Source organism: Choloepus didactylus, chromosome 11 (genome assembly GCF_015220235.1).
Source record: "Choloepus didactylus isolate mChoDid1 chromosome 11, mChoDid1.pri, whole genome shotgun sequence".
NCBI classification, from domain to species: Eukaryota; Metazoa; Chordata; class Mammalia; order Pilosa; family Megalonychidae; genus Choloepus; species Choloepus didactylus.
Genome location: NC_051317.1, coordinates 58,503,027 through 58,529,069, shown reverse-complemented (window position 1 = coordinate 58,529,069; position 26,043 = coordinate 58,503,027). Strand labels below are relative to the sequence as shown.

Below are 26,043 nucleotides of genomic sequence, written 5' to 3'. Positions count from 1 at the left end.
AAAATCCAGAAGTCTATAGAGACTATTTCTAGAGAAGTATAAAAAATAAAGATGGTAAAAGGGGTATTATCAAAGGTTGGACTTAAGAATCCCCCCCCACCCCCCCCAGATAATGGTAAATATATACTTGTTAAGTATCAAAGCTATGGCCTGTGCTCACATTTAAGTCGCATTTTTCTAAAGGCTGCTCAAAACCCCATGCACAACAATGTTTGTACGTTATCCTGAACACTCTACCATGGTATTGCCTTATTGGTACTTATATACTATATTAGTTACAGTTCTCTAGGGAAACAGAATCAGTGAGAGATATCCATGAATATAGGATTTATAAAAGTGTCTCACACAACTGTGGGTATGCATGAGTCCAAATTCTGTAGGGCAGGCAGCAAGCTGGCAACTCCAATGAAGATGTTCAATGAACTCCTCAGGAAATGAAATGGCAACTTCGACAAATGTGTTCGATGAATTCCTCAGGAAACGAACTGACAACTTTGACAAACTCCTCAGGAAACGCTTCGCTGGTCAGCCAAAGTGAAGGTCCTCTAGGTGTTTTGCTTGAAAGTCTTCAACTGATTGATTGGATTAAATCCAGCTAACTGCATTCTCTCATTGTAGAAAACACGCCCTTCGTTTACGTCATCAGTCACAGCTGCAGCCAACTGACTGATGATTTAATAAACCAGCCTGTTGGTTTATTAACCAGCCACAAATGTCCTCACGGCAACGGTTAGGCCAGTGCTTGCTTGAACAGACAGCTGGGTACCATCACCTGGCCAAGTTGACAGATGAACCTAACCATCACATATACCAATGAAGGATGTCAATAATTTAAACATCTTCCCATTTGAAATGTTCAGTGACAACGTACTAATAGAAATTCAATAAGTAGGGACCAAATTTTATTCTTCAAGGAGATAATCACAGTGCATTAGAACGAAACAATCTGAGTGTTCCTATAAAGGAAACTGCTGCCTTTTCATTCTGAGTTAAAATAATGAGAAAACACATCACAGTTCATGGGAATCATAAATAACTAGTAAACCAGACTGGGATACACACAATTAATTAGTTTGATTTAAACTAATTTAAAATGTCAACACATTATCTTTTAATTTCTTTTAGCACACAAAATAATTTACTCATAAAGGTAACTTGTATTTACAGAATTCTAACAGAATATTCAAAAAATTTAAAAATAAATAGCATTTATTTTGCATTTCTGGATTTTACAGAGAAAATAAAACCTTTCTGGCACGTAATAGTCAATCAAAATGGAAAGCTGAGTCAATTTGCTTTGCTTTTTGTAACAGAAACAAGCATTCATGCTATGAGCCTTAGGAAATCAACTTGTTCCCAAGAAAAAATGGTTTGAAAATAGAATCACTGGGAAAATGGTGACTGGTGCCATCTACTAAATGGCAACAGTAATGTGTTCTTGGGTATTAAGCCACAAAGTTAGGTAACACAGTATAACTATAGCTATGTGTTGCTATATATGTTCATATGTGGACAAAGCCTGAAAGTTACATGCAAAAATGAAAACTGTTGTGTTAAGATTGAAGGAATGGGTGTTTTTGTTTTTTTTTTAAAAAGGTGCTATCCGTCTTTCAAAGGAAAAGAACAGAAATAGAGTAAGTAGTTAAAAATGACTACTGAATATAAGTGACACTATAAAAGGGGGACTTTGACAAATTGTGAAAATGAAAAATTCCATGATTAATAGCAAATCAGTTGGGGTCTCTTACTCATGGGGAGGCTGGTGGAAGACAATTATGCTCTTGGGAATTTCTGGCAGATCCGATTTAACTTCTTTCCCACTACTTTCATAAAAAGCTGGTTTGTCTGAAAAACCAACAACCCAGACGGCCAAAAAAGTGGCAGTTAGGGTCTATAATGATAATCGATGCCTACCATGCCAAACTGGAGGTATAAAAACCTTGAAAGGCTTTTTAGATTAGCAAAGAAAACTTAATTTTTGTTTGATTGAGTTAGTCAACCAGACCTCCTCAATACCAATGCTAGAGAGCATTCCGCTAGACCTGGGCCACATCCCAACAGCCTAGGAAAGGTAGATTTACTGCAATATTTTCACCAACTGGCAAGCTCTTTTTTTGTAGTAGCCTTTGAGAATGCTACTTTCCCATAAGCCTAAGGTGCCCTGAGTACTAAGGGCATGCCTAATATATTTATGATTCTTTCCTTCCTAACACCTCTCAAAAACCATAATTTTTTTCTTGTCTCCCCGAAGAGGACAGAGGCCTTGTCCATTCTGTTCATTACCATGATCTAGCATTCATTAATGTCTGATACACTGTAAGTGCTCAATAAATATCAGCTGGTTGAATGAATAAATGAATGAATGACTGAGTCTCATACAGTCCAACCAACCTAAGGGTAAAAGAGAGGAAAAAACCTCTCACAAAAAAGAAGAGGACAAGGATTGGAAAAAAAAGAAAGAAAAAGCAAGAGTTCTATCAGTTGGATGAAGTCTTGATGCCAAAAAAAATGTCATCATTCAACATTTGATGGTATTTGTTTGGAGATTCAAAATACTTGAAAGGTTTCAACTGAAAGTTAAAACACACAGTGTTCTCTGGAAGACTCACTACAAATAATTTAATGCAACCCGTTACTACATGAAGATGTAATAGGAACATAGTGTTTGGTTTTGTTTCAGGATGGAGAAGAACCTGCTGAATATGCCAAGTGAATGTCTAGACTCCCATAGAGGGAGCGCAGCGAGTTGAGAACTTTTTCTTGAATGGTGTCAACTTGCTCAGAAGGACAGTAATCATCCAGACTTGACCTGGAACCAAGAAGAAAGAAAAAGAAGAGAAATACACATAAATAGGATAAAATCATACTCTGCATGTGTTGATTTCAATGTAAAATAGCAAGAATGAAGGTGTGTTGGATTTTGGATAATAACAGCTATAAGTTGGATAAGAACAGTTGCTAGGAGCTTTATGTGAATTATGTTCTTCAATCTTTCCTGCAACTTTACAAGAGAGGTAAAATTACCAGACCTGTAAAGGAATATGAAACAGAGAAAGGTTAAACAACTTACTCAGGGTCACATAGCCAGTATGAGCTGGTGATAGGATTCAAACTAAGACAGTGTGTTTTCAAATCCTAAGGTACTTAATCACTAGACCACTGAATCCCTGCAAGGAAGAAGTAGGTTGGGAATATAGGGGCTTATTATTTTAATGACTGGGCATCTTTCTCCATCTTTTATTATGTGTACACAGGGCTAGAAAATTTCTTACTGATAAAAGGATTGATTCTAAAAAATTTTGTTACTAAACAAGTGTGAAGGATCTATGGGTTGGTCCAAAATGAAATGTGGGAATGTGCTAGTGTAGGGATTAGTATAGGCAGTATGAAGGAGAAAACAGAAAAGTGTGGTGGGGAAGGAATCTGTATTTGGGGAGTTTTTCTAGAAATCACCAAGCCCAACTTGAGAAGCCCTGAGCAGTTACACTATCACTGTCAATTCCAGCTAGATTTACATGTGAAATGATTTGATCAGGGTCTCCATTCTGAATCGTTGGATGAGAAAAGCCATTTAGAGGATAGACAGGGAAGAATGATATAGAAATCTTTATAGAAGGAAATGGAATTATACGTTTATCTGCCCTACTCCTTATTACAAGTATTTCAGAGCGAGTGAAATAACCTGTAAGATCTGATTAACTCACTCCATTCTCTGGTGACCAGGATATTTCTGAGGCTTCATTTAACACACAATAAATGTTATACAGCAATTTTAAATTATTTAATACTGTCTAAGATACATATAAATACCTACTTTAAGAAAGTGCCATACATAAAAAGCATAATTTATAAGCCTTAAAATTAAGGGGTAATTCAAAGCTTTCCCAAAGATTTCTGGCTTCTTTAAATTACTATTAGAGTTGTTATTGATGACAGCCATCCCCAAGAGGGTGATTTGGAACTCTGTAAGTACATTTTTGTTTGTCACAATGACTAGGGGAATGTTATTTGGCATTTAAGGGGCCAGGACAGAAGGACAGGGCTGTTAGAATGCTTGTAACGTGCAGGACAGTCCTGCAGTTTGAATAATTGTCCTGTATCCTGCATACTTTCTGTGCCAGTTTGAATGTATTATGTCCCCCAAAACATGTAATCTTGTGTGGGCAGAGGTATCAGTGTTGATAAGATTGTAATTCTTTGAGAGTTTACATGGCGATGCGCCCTACCCAACTGTGGGTGATGACTCTGATTAGATAATTTCCATGGAGGCAGGGCCCTGACCATTCAGCATGGGCCTTGTTTAGTTTACTGGAGCAAGTATAAGCTCAAGAAGGACTGAGCTTGCTACAGCCAAGAGGAATGCTCTGAAGAAAATGCCCAGGCGTTGAGGGAAGAGCTACAGATGAGAGACAGTTTGAAGATGGCCGTTGAAAGGAGACTCTTGCTCCAGAGAAGCTAAGAGAGGAAAAACGCCCTAAGAGCAACTAAGAGTGACATTTTGAAGAGTAGCTGCAGCCTAGAGAGGAACGTCCTGGGAGAAAAACATTTTGAAACCAGAACTTGGAGCAGATGCCAGCCACATGCCTCCCCAGCTAACAGAGGTTTTCTGGACACCATTGGCCATCCTCCAGTGAAGGTACCCGATCGTTGATGCGTTACCCTGGACATTTTATGGCCTTAAGACTGTAACTGTGTAACCAAATAAACCTCCTTTATAAAAGCCAGTCCATTTCTGGTGTTTTGCACTCTGGCAGCATCAGCAAACTAGAACACTTTCCAAAGTCCACTGAGCACTCAAATAAGTGAAAAGTGGTTCACAATGAATTTTCCACGAATGCTACTACTCTGTGAATTGGGGGAAGACTGGACTTTAAGCTCAGAACTATTCCAAGAGATTGTTTAATGACTGGAAAACCACGTCACTATGGCAGTGCTGTTTGTGATATCTGGCTAATTTAATCATTTAGTGATTCTTTGAAAAGAAGCAAGTCTAGTATGGCATCTTAATATATATTATTTTATTATAAATTACTTCTGTTTCTTTTTTGTTTCTAGTCAATGACATTATATATATATACATTTAAATTATGTATATAATAGGTAGGTTATATTAACCTATATATTATCTATATTATCAATATATATTTAAATTATGTGTATATAGGTAGGTTATATTACCTATGAATTTCCAGAAAGGTTACAAAATCCTTGTCATAAAAAAGAGCCATAGGTCTGCTGGAGTTAAAAATCACTACATTACTGACTGTATAAAGACAATAATTTTCCTTCAAATATTTAAAATAAATAGTTAAGTACAAGCTTGATTTATAAAAATTCCGTGTGTGTGTTTTACAGAAAAAATTCTTAAACTGCATGTACTTATATAAATATTCTTATTATTAGTCTAAGTATTTAAAGCAGTTATTTAGAATCTTACAGTTTCATATAAAACCAGACCAAAGATTAACACACGAACGGTTTTATTAAATTGTTGCAGCTATTCAGCACATCAGCATGTTCAAATGTAAAATATGGCAGCAGCTAAACATTAATCTGTAGTACACAGAAATACAACTCCCTGTGTTCACCAACTACAAGGTAACAATATTATTTGCTTACCATTGCTAATAAAAAAGAAAAAATATATCTGAATTTCTAGCTGAATGTGTAAAAAATTAGTAAGAATTACTTTATTAGTTTCCTATTAGTACAGTAACAATTTACCTCAAACTTAGTGGCTCAAAAGAACACAAATTTATTATCTTATAGTCCTGGGGGTCATAGTCCTAAAATCAAGGTGCTGGTAGGGCTGTGTTCCTTCTGGAGGCTCTAAAGGAGAATCTGTTTCCTTATCTTTCCTAGCTTCTAGAGGTCACCCACATTCCTTGGCAAATGGCCCCATATTCCATCTTCAAAGCAACAGTCATTTTCCAGTCTCTCTCAATTTTGACGCTCTGGCCTCCCTCTTATAAGGACCCTGTGATTCCACTGTGAATACTGATAATACAGGATAATCTCTCCATCTCAAAATCCTTATTATATAAGCAAAGTCTCTTTTGCCATATAAGGTAACAAGTTCATATAAGGATATGGATATCTTGGGGAAAGGGGGTGCACTAGGGTATTATACAGCCTACAGTACTTACCTTGCAATTGTTACAAGAGTAGGTTTTGGTAAATTTTTCAGTAAATAATATACAGACTGAATAAGATATTCAATTTCTTGTTCTGTGCTAATGTGGTGAGGAAGTTCTGAATAATCGCAGGTTAGACCAGCCTGGTGAACCTGAAAAAACAAATTAAAAATAACACTGTAAGACTTTGTTGTCCTTATATGATTCTTTAATCATTAATGGCCTTGATGACAAACCTTTTTCTCCTTAAGCGTTTCTGTGTCACAGAGGCTATCTGTTATCTGAAGTTTTGGTAAAACTGACTGTAAACCCACCTGGACCTGATGTCTTTTTTTAGAAGTAATTCTGTGACTACTTCTTTATTTTATGATTACTGGCTCATCCAGTGTCTCTGTCTTTTCTTAAGTCAATTGTGTTCATTCATAATCTTCTGGCAAATTATCCACTTTACATAGATGCTAAAAGTTATTGATATAAAACTGAACAAAACATTTTCACCCCATTTTTTAAAAACAAATTATTTTAATTACTTTAAAAATACATGTACATAATACTACCGTGGTGGTTTTGAGCTGTATGTACCCCAGAAAAACACCTTAAACTTAATCCATTCCTGAGCGTGTGAATCCATTGGAAGTAGGACTTTTTGATGAGGTTGTTTAAGGTATGGCCCACCTCAATCAGGATGGTCTTAATCCTATTATTGGAGTCCTATATAAGTGGAATGAAATTCAGACAGAGAAGAGAGAAAGTCACAGAGGAAGGAGCCAGAAGCTGAATATCAGTGGAATCCAGAAGGGAAGGGAGAGGCCAGGAGAGGCTGCCATGGGCACTGACATATGACAGGGGAGTCCAGGACTAAGGATTGTCAGCAGACAGTCCCAGAGTGGCATGGTCGTCAGGGAGAAAGCGTCGCCTTGATGATGCCTTGATTTGGAATTTTTTCTAACCTCAGAACAGTGAGCCACTAACTTCTCATTGTTTAAGCCAGCCCACTGCATGGTATTTGCTCAAGTAGCCAAGGAAACTAAAACAACTTTATCTAAAGCTTCCAGAGAGTACAGGGAAAGTCTCCTCCTACCTTATTTAACCTACTGTTTCCAGTTTCTTATGTATCTTTTATATATAACTACATACTACTGATATCTATATGTGTTTTAAATTTAAAATTAATGTTATTTGAATCTTAGTACTAAACTAAATGTGCCTGAAAGCTAGAATTGGCTCACAGACTGCCATTTTGCAACCTTGGCTTTAAAGTTTTAAAAACTCGAACTCAAACATGTCATGGTTTTGCCTAGGGGTCATAAGTACAAAGCACAGAAAAGAATAATAAATAATCTACTATTTTATTGGAGGCTTTGGATACACATCAAAGATTTAACTGACAATGATCAGTCAATACAGTAAAATGACGATTTTCCATGTTCTTTTCCACTAAAATGGTCAAATCATATAGGTGTTCAAACAGTCCAACCGTAGGCATAGCACATTTAATTATATAATCTGCCACTAATATCTCCTCCCACAAAATACCACACAAAAAACCCCCAACAACCCCAAATCCAGATGCAACGTAATGACTAAAGGAGATCTGCCTGAAGACATCTTCAATAATACCACGACCTCATAGCATCTTTAAACCCTAAGTCTCTTCCAACTCTATCATTTTATAATTACCATTTTAAAATAAGGGTGCATCTTTGATTTGCTCAGTTTTAATCAAAATATTCTTTTGTTGGTTATTTTTTCCCTTATAAATTTGGCATTAAATCAAAACTTAAATTTCAGTTCAAATAAGGTGGTAAGCCACAACCAAATAAAACAAAACAAAAACAGAGCTTATTAAAGTAAAGGAGGCATCAGATTAAGAGGCAGAAAACTTGGAGGTCTCAACTCTGTCATAAAACCTGAAAGAAGTCACTGGGACTCTTTTTAAGCCCCAACTTTCTCAACTTAAGTACTGGGTCAAAAGTGAAAATATATGCTTCAAAGACTCTAAAATGAAATAAATATAAAAGGAATTATAATGATAATAGTGATGATAATTAATTTGCCAGAGCATTAAGATCAATGTTGACAAAGCCAGGGACAAAGCCAACATTTTTAAAATGCATTAGCCAAGCTCCCTCTTTTGTCTTTCTTTTTTTGCTTTTTACAATCAGAAAAGTTTTCAAAGAAAGAGGAAAGGAAAAGAGGAGGAAGAGTATAAATGTAGGTCAAAAAAGAACGGAAAACTTTCGAAACTATACTTTTTTTCTGTAGTGAGGAGAGATCTGATCAGTAATCTGCACTTTTGCTTTATACATAAACATAGAAACATGTTCTTCACGGCAAACTTTTCCATTGTGCTGACTTCTAAAAAAGTATGCATTTTTCACTTATTTCTTTTCTCAATAATTTGTTCAGGCACCCAGGAAACAAAGATAAAAACAAGTCTTTTTCCAAAAAGCAAACTTTTCCACTCAGAAAAATGTCTTTATAAAGAGTCCAATTTGCACTTCAATATAAAATATTTACCATTTCATAGTCTGGCACTTCTGTCCGTTTTTTCAAACTTTGTACAAGTGGAACTAGTGACTCCATTCTGGAAAACAGAGCCACCCCCATTCAATTAAACATCAAAACCATCTCAAAATTAAAGTAGCAATTGATACATTACACTTCAAATTTACCTTTATGCTTGTTTCATATCTCATATGATGCTTAGGAAATGAAAGATAAAACTGTTCAAATATCACCTTAAAATGTTAAGAATTAAGTATTTCCTTCTATTTAGTTTCCTACCTAGAAGATTATAGATTGTGTTAAAGATTGAAAAGTAGCTCTCAAGAAAATACAATTTTCTTCTTTAAGAATGGAAGTTCAACTGTGACTTTAAAAATCATTTTGATCAGCAGGAAAACTAAATGCCTTTAGCACACTAGGATGAAAAATGATGCAGTATATTCCTATTATTCGCAGTAGTTATGTTCTATAAAGTTCCCATGAACACTGCCTTAGGGAATATGGAACCATTGCTCTACAGGAAATACAGGGTTAGGTTCTTGTGAGCCTATGGTCACATACGTTGTCAAATGATCAATTTATAACTTTGTTATATGTGTGTTTCTGTTTAAAGACATCTTATTAAATATATATATTGTTGATTTAGTAACATTGACCGCACAGCCAATAGCACTATAACTCATTTTTAGCACCATAACTTGGGGGCCATTTTAAATAAGGATATCACCACAAAAAGCACAAAAATGTGAAAAACATGGTAATAAATATACTGTGAAAAAGACTTCTGTTTACAGCATGAGAGCTGAAAAAGAATGCTGAGTGTCACCTTGCTTGACCTGTTGGGAACATGTGTATCAGGTTGACTTCCAATTTTTTAATGCTCTGTGCACATCCATGAATGACTATGAAAGTGCAATGAGTATTGATTTTGGGGTAACACATTTTAGCAAATAGGCAAATTCACAAATATGAAATCTGTGAAAAATGAAAATCAACTTAGTTTCCAAAAAGTAAAAAAAAAAAGTTAAAGACATTTACTGGCAAATACCATTGTAAACAGAAAAGTTTTAACAATGGCACTTTTAAGTTATTTAATTTAGGTGAACACTTTGGAAGCTCTGACTGATTGATTAATGTTCTAGAATCTTAATGCCCCCCCCCCCCGCCATAATCACTATCTGCTGGGAGTGAAAAAAGAAAAGAAAAAGGTGGTACAGAGGTTGGCCTATCCATCTACCCCGTTACTTTTTTCTTTTTGTTAATAATATTTTCTGAATGTCTGGACTCAAACCACTCCCACCTCAACTTCCCTAAGAATAGTTACGATTCCTTCATGCTGAGGGTCTGGTCCTTTAGGGAAATGGTTAGTATGAGATTTTCCTTAGTGTGCCTCACCCACTTTTCCTTTGTGCTTATCTTCCTCTCTCCAGCCTCCCCTCTGCCCCCTACAATTCCAAATATAGTGTAAATTCACAGCTGTTGCAATCTCATGGTTTTTCCAAGTCTGCAATGGAAAGTCCTGTGGGTGACAGAGCTAACTGGACATGCTCAGCAGTCACAGTGGGATTCAGTGGAAAATGACTCTATCTCTGGATTACATTCAAGATTTTAAGGTTTCCAGGCATGCCTATTTTTATTGTTAACATTTTAAACTTGGTTTGAGACTTCACAAAATCAGAAAATAGTAGGTACTTTTCAATAACTCTAGGAAGATTCATGTGACTTATTTCTAAATCTTCCCTTTTCCATAATTTCAAAAAGGAGGGAATCACTGTTAGAACGAGCTCCCTATACTGAAGAGAATAAAACATTAATTGATGTTAAAGTGCTTCATCAATATTTACTGATGCGATTTATACTGTTATGGATTATTCTTCCATACCACTACTTTCCTTAGTGCCAATAAGTATATTTTATGATATTTACATTTCAGGGATGTTTCTGAACATTTTATTGCTAACCAAAAATCAAAATGAATATTTAGAATAGGTAATATATGCACATATTGGAAAAAGGTATTTGTCCCTCATAGTTACGTCATCTTTTAGCCATACAATTCCTCTCCCCAGAGGAAATCACTATTCAAGTTTCTTCTGTATTCTTTTAGAAATCTGAGGAATTATTTTCAATAGTCACAACATGACACATCTTAGTAGCTGTCTATGTTCTGGCCCAAAGTACTATGGTTCTAACTTTCCATTCAGATGCTGCTGTCTTATAACTGACTCTTTATATTTACATCATAGAGAATAATCTCACAGCTTATGCAAGGTCCATTTTAAATTAAACTAGTTTGACTCTTCCTATGCTCACAGGACAAAAAGTTTATCTGGTGGTTTTATTTTAGTTTTCTGGTCTTTTGAGTTTATATGATTTAAAGAATTATTTTATAGACAAGTAACTACAATATTCATGTCAATATCCTTTCAAGCTCAAAACCAAATGCATTAACGCTGCCTCCTCCCCCAAATCAACAGATGATCACTCCCAAAGGACATTTTTCTCCATACTTCCAAGGAATGTTAATAAAGAGAGAACTGGTCAGGTGGCAGCGCAAGATAACAGCATAGAGGTGTGGAATTTAGTTAGTCCTCTAGAGTAACTACTAATAAATAGTCTGGAACAACTCTTGGGGGACATCCGTGACTGGACACACATTGTACACCAGCCTGGAATGGATGGAACGGCTGAGATTGCATCACAGAACTGGAAACCTGATATCGAACACAGCTTTCTCCTGAGACCTGGGCCTATCTGGTCTGGGAAAATCTGATTGGGGTAATCAAGGAAACCAGATGCCCGGACAACAAAAAATTACAAATCACGTTCGGAAAAACAAAGATATGGCCCAGTCAAAGGAACAAACTTGCACTTCAACTGAGATACAGGAATTGAAACACCTAATTATTAATCAAACAAATCTCCTAAACCAATTCAAAAATCAAATCAATGAGTTGAGGGAAGATATGGCAAAAGAGATGAAGGATATAAAGAAGACATTGGGTGAACATAGAGAAGAACTCAAAAGTTTGAAAAAACAATTGGCAAAACTTATGGGAATGAAAGGCATAATACAAGAGATGAAAAACACAATGGAGACATACAACAGCAGATTTGAAGAGGGAGAAGAAAAGATTCATGAACTGGAGGACAGGACATCTGAAATCCTACAAACATAAGGACAGATAGGGAAAAGGATGGAAAAATATGAGCAGCGTCTCAGGGAATTGGATGACAACATGAAGTGCATGAATATATGTGTCATGGGTATCCTGGAAGGGGAAGAGAAGGGAAAAGGGGCAGAAACAATAATGGAGGAAATAATCACTGAAAATTTCCCATCTTTTATGAAAGACATAAAATTGAGGATCCAAGAAGTGCAACGTACCCCAAACAGAACAGATCCAAACAGACCTACTCCAAGACACTTAATAATCAGATTATCAAATGTCAAAGACAAAGCAGCAGAATTCTGAAAGCAGCAAGAGAAAAGTGATCCATCACATCAAAGGGAAGCTCGATAAGACTATGTGTGGATTTCTCAGTAGAAACCATGGAGGCGAGAAGGCAGTGGCATGATATATTTAAGACACTGAGAGAAAAAAACTGCCAACCAAGAATTCTATATCCATCAAAACTGTCCTTCAAAAATGAGGGAGAGTTTAAAATATTTCCAGACAAACAGACACTGAAAGACTTTGTGAACAGGATACCTGCTCTACAGGAAATACTAAAGGGAGCACTACAGACAGATAGGAAAAGACAGGAGCGGTTTAGAGCACAACTTTGGGTGATGGTAGCACAATAATGTAAGTACACTGAACAAAGATGACTGTGTGTACAGTTGAAAGAGGAAAGTTAGGGGCCTGCAGGACACCAGAAAAAAAATAGTAAATAAAGACTGGGACTGTGTAACTTAGTGAAACCTAGAATGGTCAATGATTTTGATTAAATGTACAAGTAGTTTTTACATGAGGGAGAACAAATGAATGTCAACTTTGCAAGGTATAAAAAATGGGGTGGTACTGGGGAAAAAATTCAATCAATGCAAACTAGAGTCTACAGTCAACAGTAACATTGTAATATGTTTCCATTAATTGTAACAAAGGCAATATACCAAAGCTAAATGTCTATAAGAGGGGGATATAAAGGAGGGCTATGTGATTCTTGGCATTGAGGCTGCCTGAATTTTTTATTGTATTTTAATTTTATTTTTTCTTTCGTTGCTTTTTTTTTTTTTTTTTAATTAAATTCAGTTTTATTGAAATACATTCACACACCATACAATCATCCATGGTATACAATCTTTTGTTGCTTTTTAGTTGTCATTTTTTTCTTTCTTTTTCCTTTTTTCACCTCTCCCTTTCTTTGTTGGAAGAAATGGAAATGTCCTTATAGAGATACTGGTGGTAAATGCGTAACTGTGTGATTATACAGGGAACCACTGATTGGTTACTTAGGATGGAATGTATGGTGTGTGAATAAAACTGTATTAAAAATAAACAGAGGGATACAAGTGCTGGAGAAAATGTGGAGAAAGGGATGTACCTTATCACTGTTAGTGGGGGAATAGAATGGTGCAGCCTATCTGGAGGGCAGTGTAGTGGTTCCACAGGAAGCTAAGCATGGGGTTGCCATATGATCCTGCAACTCAGTTACTGGGTATATACTTGGAAGAACTGAAAAGAGGGACATGAATGGACATTTGCACAGTGGGGTTTCTGGTGTCAGTATTCATAATTTGCAGTGGAGAGAGGTGACCTGTGCTGGTTTGAATGTATTATGTCCCCCAAAATGCCGTTATCTTTGATGTAATCTTGTGTTGGCAGATGTATCAGTGTTGATTAGATTGTAATTCTTTGAGTGTTTCCATGGAGATGTGACCCACCCAACTGTGGGTGATGACTCTAATTGGATAGTTTCCATGGAGATGTGGCTCCACCCGTTCAGCATGGGCCTTGATTACTTTACTGGAGTATATAGAAGCTCAGACAGAAGGAGCGAGCCTCCTACAGCCAAGAGGGACACTGAAGAATGCAGGAAGGTGAGAGAGTAGCTCCAGATGAGAGACAGTTTGAAGACTGCCATTGAAAGCAGATTCTTGCTCCAGAGAAGCTAAGAGAGGACAATGCCCCAAGAACAACTGAGAGGACATTTTGAAGAGGAGCTGCAGCCTAGAGAAGAACGTCCTGGGAGAAAGCCATTTTGAAACCAGAACTCCAGAGCAGATGCCAGCCATGTGCCTTCCCAGATAACAGAGATTTGCCAGACGCCAATGGTCATCCTCCAGTGAAGGTACCCAACTGTTGATATGCTACCTTAGACACTTGATGGCCTTAAGACTGTAACTGTGTAACCAAATAAACCCCCTTTTATAAAATCCAATCCATTTCTGGTGTTTTGCATTCCAGCAGCATTAACAAACTAGAACACGGCCTAAGGGTACATCGAATAATGAACAGAATGGTGAACTGTGGCGTATACATACAAGGGCATATGGACATGTTATAAGGAGTGAAGTTGTGAGGTGAATGGACATTGAGGACAGTATGTTGAATGAAATAAACCAGAAATGAAAAGAAAAACATTATAATGCCTCATTAATGTGGACCACCTATAATGTGCAAACTCGCAGAATTGAGTCTGAAAGCACAGGTTATCAGGGGAAGGCTTATTGTAAAGGTTTCTAGATTGTAAGCTCTTACAGCAGTTACATCTATTCCTGGGTTGTGATGGCTATTTCTAAATTCTGAGATGCTGAGTTCTTTGTGCATAACCTGGTAGGTCCCTGAAACTTTGGGTGTTTGTGTGACACCAAAGCCAGAGTCTGGCAATTATAAATGGAAACATTACTGCATACAGCAAATGTTAAGGAGTCTGAAAAAAGAGATCAGACTTCAATTAGAGATATGAACAAAATGAACTTGGTTAGGACTAAGGTAAATCAGACTAAAGGGTGAAGGACAATAGTGACAGTGTTTTTAAAACTTCAACTTTTGTATGAGACCAAAGGAAGAGATGTTTATTGGGTAAAAAACTGTATTTTATGTAACACTATATAATTTAACCTGTGCAGTCAGTTTATTCAAACAACATAATTACATGGAACATTAAACAGGGAGTAAAATCTGGTTGGTTTGTACAGGTTACTGTGAAGCCCCAATACATCCCAGAGTAATTTGGGCAGAGAATAAAAATGTATTTGCAAAGCCCCCTTAAAAGATTGGGAGAAAATATGGAAATATTAAATTTCCCCAATTGGGGAATTAATGATATGCTCACAAGTACTGGGGTCTACCAACCTAGAAGGCCGAGCCCTTGATCTTGGGGCTTGCTCTTTAGAAGTTTGCTACTGCACAGGAGAGGCTAAGCCTACTTAAAATTGTACCTAACAGACACGTCCAGAGAACCTCTTTTGTTGCTCAGATGTGGCCTCTCTCTAATCCAACTCAGCAGGTAAACTCACTGCCCTCCCTGCTATGTGGGGCTTGACTCCCAAAGGTATAAATCTCCCTGGCAACGTGGGACATGACTCCTGGGGATGAGCTTGGCCCTGGCATTGTGGAATTGAGAAAGTCTTCTTGGACCAAAATGGGGAAGACAAATGAAACCAAATAAAGTTTCAGTGGCTGAGAGATCTCAAATAGAGTTGAGAGGTCATCCTGGAGGTTATTCTTATGCATTATATAGATATCCCCTTTTAGTTTTTAAGTATATTGGAATAGCTAGAAAGAAATACTTGAAATTGTTGAATTGCAACCCAGTACCCTTTATTCTTGAAGATGGTTGTATAACTACACAGCTTACACTGTGTGACCACGTGATTGTGTAAATTTTGTGGCTCCCACTCCCTTTATACAGTGTATGGACAAATGAATAGAAAAATGAGAACAAAAAGTAAATGAATAGGGAGGGATATGGGGTATGGGATGTTTTGGGTGTTCTTTTTTACTTTAACTTTTATTCTTATTCTTTTTTGTGTGTGGTAATGAAAATGTTCAAAAATTGATTGTGGTGATGAACGCACAACTATATAATGGTTCTATGAACCTGTGGATGACTGTATGGTACGTGAAAATATCTCAATAAAATTGAATTAAAAAAAAAAAGAGAGAGGATTGGTCAAATAAATGACCTGATGAACAATGAAGCTTTCAAATTTTGCCCCTTCATGCTGTGGGCATACTGGAAATCTATAATAGGCAGAACTCATCTACTCAGTTGGGCTATTCTTAAAGAGGGCAGTTTTCACACTATAATTTGCTGGTTAAGTAATTTATTTTTCTACTGATAGGTTAGTATTCTTTCCTTACTCTACTTAGAGCAGGGACTCTTACTCATTGTGGTATGTTGAATTGTTTACCTCAGTTTGGACATGTTCTTGGTCTTGGTCTGCATTCTGGTAGGTGTAGACCCAATGTAAATAAGACCTCTTTAAGATGTTACTTCAGTTAAGGGGTGTCCCCACTGAATCGGGCTGGGCTTTATTCTGGATTACTGGAGTCCTTTATAGACAGAGTGAAAGTCAGATGGACAGAGAAGCTAGAAAACGCTGCACGTACATTGCCATGTGACAGAAAAGCCAAGGACCAAGGACTGCAGGAGGTCAGCCCTAGAATGCATTGGTCTTTGGGGAGAAAGCATCACCTTGCTGATACTTTGATTTTGGACTTCTCCTAGCCTCAAGACTATGAGTCAAATTCCTGTTGTTTAAACCAACCCATTGTTTGGCATTTGTTTTAGCAGCCAGGAAACTAAAACAGTCACCTTTCATCCTAAAACCTATACCTTACACCTTATACATAGTGGGAGCTTATGCACAATGATCAAAAGCAGTCTCCCTATGTGCCTTTGGGCAACTTACTTAACCTCTGCGCCTTGGTTTCCCCATCCATAAATTGGGCATAATAATACTGAAATCTTAAGACTGTTGTAAGGAATAATCTTATATTGGGCACACAGTTAACATTCAATTGCTAGCTAATGTTTAAAAATATGTGTTAAATTTCATACTGTATTTTTAAAGCAACATATCAAGCAAATTTAGCAATAATTCTTGGTCTAAAAGATAGTACAGTGAGGAAAAACTGTTTGGGGGTCCTTACCCAGGGTTTGAAGCCCATCTCCGTACAGTATCTTCATCATCGCCATCACACAAATCAGCAAAGGCAGCTTCTAAATCTTCTAGTTGATGAATTCGAGTATCAACACAGTCTACCAAATCTTCCTTTAAAAACACATTTAAAAGCCAAGTTTATATAGTTATTCTTTCAAAGAATTTGGAGAGTTTTGTGAGATAATTTTAATAAGTTGCAAGATATTATTGATATATGATTAATAGATAAAATCTGAAAGAAACAATGGAGGATACCTCTGTTAGGTTGGTACTAGGCTTTTTAAACTGATATAGCTCTTGCAAGATTTTGTACTCCTCCTGGAAAACAAAACAAAAATTCCATAAACAAACAAAAAATTTTTTTTCAATGATATGCTTTAAGTGAAATACAACTTAGCCCTGGCTATGATCTAAGGAGAACATATTAACCATTTAAAGGTTATTCTGGGAGAATCAGGCAAAATGCATATTTTAGATGTCCACTGTAAATAGTATCATCTCTTCAGGGCAATTCTATCCAGCAAGGTACGAGGACAAAAATGCATAATAATTAGCTATGGAGGACTGGAAATATTCCTAGTAAGATTGTACTATGTAAGTAGACAAATCCTAAGATCTAAACATATCTTAGCTATTTATAGGAAATATACATATTTTAAATAATAACAATGAATTCTGCATGTTTACTTTGCAGCCATATCCCTAGCAACAGAAGAGAATTCTGGAGTATAAAGGTAGTAATAGAGGCAGATGCAAAGACTTCAGTCAGTAGTCTGCTTACAAAGGAAGACAGATGTATGCTCTACACAGAAATTTCAAGATAATGTCTCCCTTCTAATTGATGATGCTTAGCACAGCCAGATGGCTTCATTATACAGGCTGGCACACCTGGTTCCAATAATCCTTTTGAGGGGTACTATAGGAAGACGATGTACCTAAGAGTTAAAATTCATTCATCAAGCACAGTGTTGTGGCACTGTCCTCAGTGCTTTACTCATCATAACAAGCCTATGATATGAATTGGGTATGATTATTATTCCCATTTTATAGTTGAAGAAACTATGGGTCAGAAAGGTTAGGTAACTTTCCCAAGACCACACACCTAATAAGTAACAGTAATAAACAGAACTTAACTCTCTGATGTCTGAACTGGCTTTTTAAAAAATGCAATCTTTTTATTATTATTATTATTATACAAACAATAACTAATAAATTATAAATGCAATACACATTCTTTTCAAAAAGTTCCATTTCACCAAAGGTTTTAAGGATACAAATATTTTCACTTTCCCAGGTCTCCTGATAGCACTCAAAAAGGAGTAACTGCTATTAAATTTCTTGTTAATTTTCAGATTTTTTTTTTTAACAAATATTTATGTGTATGTGTAGGATAAATTGCTACAGTCAGATCCTTCAACTTCCATGAATCACAATTCCTCAAGTTTTCTAGACATTTCTAAGGCTGCTTAATAACTCCAAGGGCTGGTGGTTACAGAAGTGACTGGCTCCATATATAGCAACAGGACACAGAGAGAGAGGAAACTTTTTTTCTCTTTTATTTCCAAGTTGGGAGAGCAGACTAGGTCCCCTATTGTTGCTTCCCATTATGTTCCCTGGATGTTACCTATTTTTAATCAGTGCAACTAGAAGTCTTTCAAAAATTAGGTAAGTCACAATGGCTTCCGATACGTATACAAAATAAGAATTGTAAAGTGCAACATTATCACCACCATAAATCAAATACAGAACTTCAGTAAAAAACAGTTAATTTAAATCCCCAGAAGAATAAAGTTATATCTAGACCCAGAACAACCTCCCAAATGTTAAATGTGCCCATAAAATGCCTCTGTACATTCACTTGCGTCATTAATTTACCCAATTAGTTTCTTAAATGCATAATTCTATTTCAGATCTGTGCATAACAAATATTATCTAGTATCCTGCATTTAAGATCTGATAAAGTTCCTTAAGGAATTATATCCCTGATTCATCAGCTACAAATAGTGACATGCATAGTCAGGCATCTCATGGTTTAATGAAAAATTTGTCACACAGGGTTTTATATGCATAAAATATCTCTGGAAAAATACACAAGAAACTAGCCTTGGTATTTGTTTCTGTGGCAAGGAACTGAGGGAATGGTGATAAGATGTATACACATCTGTGAACTATATGATTTTAATTTTTTCCAAGACCCTGTACATGTTACCCTAATTAAAAAAGGCAAAAATGAATACTATCTAGGGCAGGGATTGCCAAATCATAGCTTATAGACTGCTTTAGTATCACTCCTAAGTTTAGAATGGTATCTACAATTTTAAAGCATTTAAAAAGAAAATGAAGATATGTGACAGAGACCACATGTGGACCCCAAAACCTGAAGTGATTACAATTTGGTGTTTTACAGAAAGTTTGATCCCTGATCTACAGAAATGTCATACAAGATCTGTATTTTAAAAATACTATATTTACCTGAGAGAACATTTCTTTGAAGGGATTCTTGACTGAAAAAAAATCTAAGTCAATATCTAAAACAAATGCATCCCCTTTTTCCAAAATTTCCAGAATTTTCCCAGTGCTGGCTGTAGTATGGCATTCCTGACTTTCAGAAGAACATGAAAATGATGGTTCTAGGCAAGTTTGTCCACTTTCCCGTGTCACTGTGTCCTTTTCCAGTCCTTCTGAATAAGAATCACAGTTAGTAGAGACAGTGTTTTCCACATCTTCCAGTGTTAGTCTTGGCTTCTTAGCAGAAGACACTGCATCATTTTCTTCTTGATTGTTACAGAATTTATAAGGTTTTACCATAATTACATCCAATTGCAAAGGTTTTTGGTTCTCTAGCTGGTCTTCAGGTACATAAAGACCATCACTTAGGAAGTAATGATCTGTACTTGTAACCCTGGATCAGAGGAAAAAACTGTTTTTAAAGAAGAATGGGAAAATTAGCTGATACTTTATTATGGTTTGACAGAATACAAGAAAGGACATATTTAACAAAAACTAAGAGCTGTCTCTAATATTTGTACTTCTTGTTCTTCTATAGACAGAGCCTTCCTTAAAGTTTTAGCTGAGCATATAACGGACCAAAGTAAAGACTACATTTCAGCTAGACTACCTTGCAGCAAGGTGTGGCCATTCGACTACATTCTGGCCAATGCTTGTGAATGGAAGAGAAGTGTACAGAGCATTGCTCTCCTCCTCCCTGATGACGGGAATGTGAACATGGTAGTGGCAAGCCACTGTGGACTATGAGGACAGGGCAATATTCTAGAGATGGTAGAGCCAGAAGACAGTAGGAACCAGCGCCCTCAAACTGCAGAGCTGCCACATAGGCCCTGGACTGTGAGTGGGTGATCTAATATGAGAAATAAACAAACTTATCTTATTTAGCCTGTGCTACTTTAAATCACTCTTACAGCAGCTGAGTAATTATCCAAAGAAAACAAACAAACAAACAAAAAACCAAAAACCCCCACAAAACACACACACAAGAAAAAAATTATATTTGGAAATAATTTTTTTCGACAGTTTCCTATGACATATTTCAAAGCTTCATTAAATCTATACAATGTAACATTTAAAAAAAATCTTGCAACTTGCAGAATGCATTTTACAGGTTGCAGATTTCTGATTTTAGACACATCAGCATGTTCTTAGCTTTTCAACTGTATTAAGCCCTGGGAAGTAGTTTGAACAGTGAAATTCAATGCTTCTTCCAAAGGCAAGTTTTATCCAACCAAATAATGGCTACAATTTAGTCCCGCCCCTGCCACCCCATATAACCAGCTATAAATTTAGAAAGACACAATTTTACACAAGATTAATGACATACAATAAAACTAATGCCCAAGCCTATTAAAAACTGTACAAGCTTATTAAAGACAACGACCGTATTCTCCAATCTAAATGTGTATTTTTCTTAATAATGGAAGTCAGTTTTACTTTGTTCAAATTCATACAAACACAATGTATATTTCAGACTGCTTAGAGATATGTATGTGTATGTCTTCCATAAATTTTTACTTGCAGGATTAACTAAAATTACAAAATTTTCAAAATCTTCCTAATATTGCTACCACATAGAGTTTGCAAACATCTGTTTCAGATTGCTCAAAATTATTTGATTTTTCATAAACCTGTTGCAGATTAAATTAGGCCTACAAACTGAAGTACTCAACAAAAACTCAATTACTCTTTCACATGTACCAGTATCATGTATCTCTATTTTTTGGGTTTTAGATCCTAAATAGATACAATTTTCATGTATCTATATATACAACAAAGTTGTATCATTTAGGACAAATCAGAAATAAAAAGTATCATTTTCAGTGGGAGAGATTATACTTCCATTTCATTTTCAGTGTACTATCCTTCAGGTACTAGGAAGTTATAGTTGCACCACTTAAAATATCATCTCATCACAACATAATTTAGAAAAAGTTAAAAACATATGTCTAAATGTGTTATAGTACCAGAAGATACATAAACACTGGCTAAATAGTTTATACTACAAAAATAGTTGCACATGTAACATGTGAGAGAATGATGAAATTTAATTTTGGTTAATTATCAACAGCTAATCTTTTAATAAAATTAAAATCCCAAATTTACTTATTCACCATTGGATTTATTAAAAAAAAAAAAAAAGGTGAGATAATTTTGCTCTTTCACTGCTAATAGTTAAATTCAGGAGACAGCAGTTACACTGGAAGGAAAAAGTAAAATGTATCACTGAATACATAACATCTACAAAGTTCTTTATGCTTTAATGGAGTTAATGCATCAATAGAGCCAGAATTCCAGAGGATGAAGATCATAGTTAAAAACTACCTTGACCAGCAACAAAATATAAATGATATATAAAGGAGGTCAAGACTTGAAAACCTGTGTCTGGTGTTTTGAAAACTCTTTTTGGAGGAGCTGAGCTTTAATCTGATTCCATTTGCATACAGAGATACTTATGAAGTTAAACAGGAATCCAAAATAAGACAGAAGTATTCGATCCCTTTCCTACTCATAAAAATGAGGGAAGTACCTGACTGTTGTGGTAGAAGTGTCTTTGCCTACTAAAAAGTGATGTTTGCCTTCTCTGATCTGTTCAGCCCACATGGGATGAAGCCATATGACATGAGAAAAATGGCCAGCATAAACTGCAGGCATAATCCAATTCTCGATACTTAATTCTCTGAAAAGGAAATAGAAGGGAAATATTAAAATTAGTAACAAGCAATTTTTTCCCAAAAATAATTTCATCCACAAAAATATTTTAAGAAAGCAAGTCTGAAGTTTGGTCTGAGGACCCTTGATGGTGGTGGTGGTAGGGGTTAGGGGGAATGTATCTCTGAAACTTCAGAGTGTTCGTATTCACTAGGTCAAAACTATTTTCAAAATAATACTAAGGCATTATTTGCCTTTTTCACTGTATTACATTTGCAGAGATGGTACAAAAACAATGTTGGGTTGTTGTCTTAAGATTAATCAAGGGAGTGGCACCTAACTATTGGTAGTCATGGTATTCTTCACTTAAGAACGCCCTTGGTGATTTTATTAAATCTTGATCCTTGAGTATACATTTTAAAGTATTCTACGTGGCAAAATGAGAAGCAGAGACAAAGCACTTCTGATACATACTTGAAGAGCAATGTTGGTCTCAAGAAAAGGCACTTGTATGACGGAATTGTGAGTTGAACACCATTTTTCTTGAACGGATTCTCGGATAAACTACAGTTATTCAGACTTGAGTCTGAATTGTTGGATTCTGCCTTCCAACTAACCTTTAAGAAACTACCACTTGGCAAATTTTTGTGCAGTATCAAAGAAAATGCACAATTATCTGAAATGCTACGAAAATACCCTTTTATTTGCCAATTACATATTTGCAACAGCCTGAATTTTCTTCATATACTTCAACAAAAACACAGATGGCAACAGATTGAATGCAGAGGCAGAAGTGAGAATCCAGGCATCTTCCAAAAAAGCAGATATAAAATAGATCTGCAAAAATGTAAACAATGCCACTCTTCTCACTAAAATTTCATTACTTTGAGAAATAACATTTATTTTTCATAAACTACATTATTTATAACAGGCTATAGTTTTGTTATTTTGAAATGAATCAATAAATATTTTTAAAGTTTCTGATTTAATTTCAAATACGGTAAATGTTGGTAGATCTAACCCACTTAAAAAAAACTCAATAATTTTTAATAGTGTAAAGGGGTCCTGAGACCAAAAAGTTAAGAACCATTACTCTACAGTTCTGCAATACCTGCCTCGTAACATTTCAACCTTTAAAATATAAAACCTATAAATATAAAAGAAAGTAATGACAATGGTAGAGCCACACATTGCTTTAGGAATTAGTGCCCAAACTGGGGTTTTGGAAAAAGTTAACTGAAAGAAATGTGGTAGGCTAAAATTAATTCACACTAGTACCTACCATATTTTTTTTTTTTTTACATTTTTTTATTGTGAAATATAACATATATACAGAAAAGTGATAACTTTCAAAGTACGATTTAACAAGTAGTTAAGAGAGTAAATTTCAAAGAAAGTTATGGGTTATAGTTCCACCATTTCCGTTATTTCCTTATTGTGAAATATAATATATATATACAGAAATGTGATAACTTTCAAAAGTATAATTCAACAAGTAGCTATAGAGCAAATATTGAAGCATGTTATATGTTACAGATCCACCATGTCAGTTATTTCCTTCTAGCTATTCTAGTACCCTAGAAACTAAAAATATATATATATATATTTACACAAAGATTCGGTATTCGAATCCTTTGTTAAATCCTATCTTGTCAGTTGCTACCCCTCTCTCTCATTTGATCACTGTCTCAAGCTTCAGGGATATCTGGGCAGTGACCACCCTTATCATTTAATTTTATGTTTTAACACAGCAAAATTACTGCTATGTAATTTTTTATACTGTATGAACAGGCTACATTCTAATACTTGCATGCATGAAGTAATAGTGAGAGAATTTGGGGAACTTTATTATAGAAGAGAGATTAGGAATTAATTATTTATATACATTTATTCTACTTGAAGAATGGAGCAAAAACTATCAAGTTTATTTCCATCTGTATGAGTCTATGTAACTCCTACAAGTCAATAGGACTTTGACCAAAAAATAAATTAATTGGGATGTAGAAAGGACTCAATACTGGCCAGAAAGATATGCAAATTAAAGATGTGTTACCTATACAGTTATGAACTATGTGATTAGATAAGACATTTTTTCTTGTGCCTCACTTTTTTTTTTAGGTTTGCAGAAATGAATTTTATTTCTCATGGTCAATGCACTTTCCAGACTTTTAAAGGGGAGAGGAAGGCAGAACTGGCTCAGTTAATTTCTAATGAAATCTCTTCTATTTCTAAAATTCTATATTCTAAATCAGTGGTAGGAAAATTTTGGCTGGGTCCCCTGAGTTTGGAAAATAAACTTTTATTGGAATACAACCACAGCCACTCATTTACATAATGTCTCTGGCTGCTTTCATACTACAAGGCAGAAATAAGTAGTTGCAAAAGACTGTATTCAGCAAGCCTAAAATATTTACTTTTTGGCCTTTAAAGGAAAAGTCTGCAGACTCAAACAAAGCCTATGAGCTTAGCAAAGTCCATCTTCCTTAACTGCTTATCATCTACTGCAAATTTTACTTCAAGTGCATAAAACATTATTAACAAATATTACATATTACCCAAAGAGTGTTTCCTTGTCAAACACAGTGTCTGCTGGCATATTCACAGGAATAAGGAGGTCTGGATGTGAATCAAAATGCACAAAACTTATATTATTGGCAGGAAGATGCTTTGAACCAATGGCCCGGTATATAAAAGGCAGAACCTGTAAAAGATACATTCAGAATTGGCACTGAAGTCATCAGCATACACTCAACCGAAGACTGAAAAACAATCATAAAAAAACTGCACGTAATTTGAAGCATACCAAGTTAGAAAGTAGGAAAATTTAAAAAATGTGCTTACTGCAAATGATCCAGATAACTATATCAAGCCTTATTTTATTCTCAGAACTTCCAACTTGCACTTCCAAATGGGCAGCTTCAGCTGCCATGTGGCCTCCACCTCAAACTCAACAGGTAACGTGGGGCAACAAAGTTGGCCTGGGGCTCAGGTACAACCACTAGCAGGTTCTGGCATTAACTGTGCGTTCCTGCTACGCAGGGTCTCGGTGCCTTTTCACCCGTTTGGGGCGATGGGGTTGGGCTCGGAGGTTGGTAAGACTCTTTCTCCTTTCCCATTCTCGACAGTTCTAAGTTTAATACTGAATTTGAAAGCATCGCCTAACCCATACTTTCCCCTTCTCTCAGTCCTGAGAAACCTAATACCCTGCCTTTCCTCTTTAACTTTCTCCATTAATAAATCCGCAGTCATCGTTTTCCTCTTTCATATCCAGAGAACCTCCAAGACCTATCAGTGATACTTTTTGAAAACTTCCGAGGAATATGGGCCACCTTAACAGGCTTCCAGAAGTCTACATTAAGGCATCATTTAAATACTAATACAGCAGTGCCACAGAAATAGGCAACAATAACAATTTAAAAAGGTAACATCTTTAGCGTTTATGTATTCCGGGCACCGTGTTGAAAGGTTGACATACACAAGCCGCACACAATTCCTAAAGGTCCTATGAGCGTACGATTATTGTCCCCATTTCACAGATGAGGAACAGACACGCACGTGGCTTAGAACAGCGCACCCACACAATAAATGTTAGATGAGGACCCACGTTCTTAGCAGAGCGCCTCCCAGTTAAACAGCAGGACTGTGCGTGCAGGTTGAGGACACCGGGTCCTGCAGACAAACTGTACCCAGGTTCGAACCCGGGAGCCTCCAGTTGTTGGTTAACGCATTTCGTGCAAGCTGTGAGGATTAAACGAGCTGCCCGACATATGAGAGCCCCCCACAAACGTCAGCTCCTATTTCTTCAAGTTGCAGCTTTAGTGTGTTCCCCCACAGCAACGGAACCCTGGGAGGTAATTCTGGTTATGTCTCTCGTCCCCGAGGCCAAGTCTCCGCCATCTACTTGGCCTTCGGGCGCCACTGCTCCGGGCGGTCCTGCCCCAGCGTCCGGCAGCCGTCCGCTCACCTCCTGATGATCTTCCACCACCCACACCGGGAGCTCGGGGTAGCGCCGCAGGCGACCGCGATCCCCCGCAGGGTCACTCATGTTTCCGCGGCCGTCAGCGGTCCAGGGGCACTGAGACACCGGGCGCCGACACACAGAGCCCAAGCCGCGGCCACCGCCGC

General features: G+C 36.5%; 1 protein-coding gene across 3 annotated transcripts; it reads right to left on the bottom strand.

Moving 5' to 3' along the window:
* Positions 1-691: 691 nt before the first annotated feature.
* Positions 692-26,043, bottom strand: C11H5orf22 (chromosome 11 C5orf22 homolog). Of its 3 annotated transcripts, none has more exons than XM_037799420.1 (9): positions 25,883-26,043; positions 24,474-24,619; positions 21,797-21,946; positions 19,231-19,660; positions 17,014-17,076; positions 16,748-16,869; positions 8,655-8,721; positions 6,147-6,286; positions 692-2,809 (listed from the first exon to the last, which is right to left on the bottom strand). In XM_037799420.1, exons 1-9 carry the CDS (start codon positions 25,961-25,963, stop codon positions 2,677-2,679), a joined length of 1,332 nt encoding a protein of 443 aa, XP_037655348.1. In that variant the 5' UTR covers positions 25,964-26,043; the 3' UTR covers positions 692-2,676. The 3 variants fall into 3 exon arrangements, with proteins under 3 accessions (XP_037655348.1, XP_037655351.1, XP_037655350.1); XM_037799423.1 differs by lacking the exon at positions 25,883-26,043 and adding an exon at positions 25,523-25,828; XM_037799422.1 differs by lacking the exon at positions 25,883-26,043 and adding an exon at positions 24,760-25,497.

Bases quoted from the DNA above. Each gene is read 5' to 3' on its own strand.
- C11H5orf22 (XM_037799420.1), bottom strand. From the start codon at position 25,963: ATGAGTGACCCTGCGGGGGATCGCGGTCGCCTGCGGCGCTACCCCGAG. The intron at 21,947-24,473 runs GTAATATGTAAT...TTTCCTTTTCAG, and splicing joins GACAAGGAAACACTCTTTGG to AGAATTAAGTATCGAGAATT. The intron at 19,661-21,796 runs GTACTTCCCTCA...CCTCTGATCCAG, and splicing joins ACTTCTACCACAACAGTCAG to GGTTACAAGTACAGATCATT.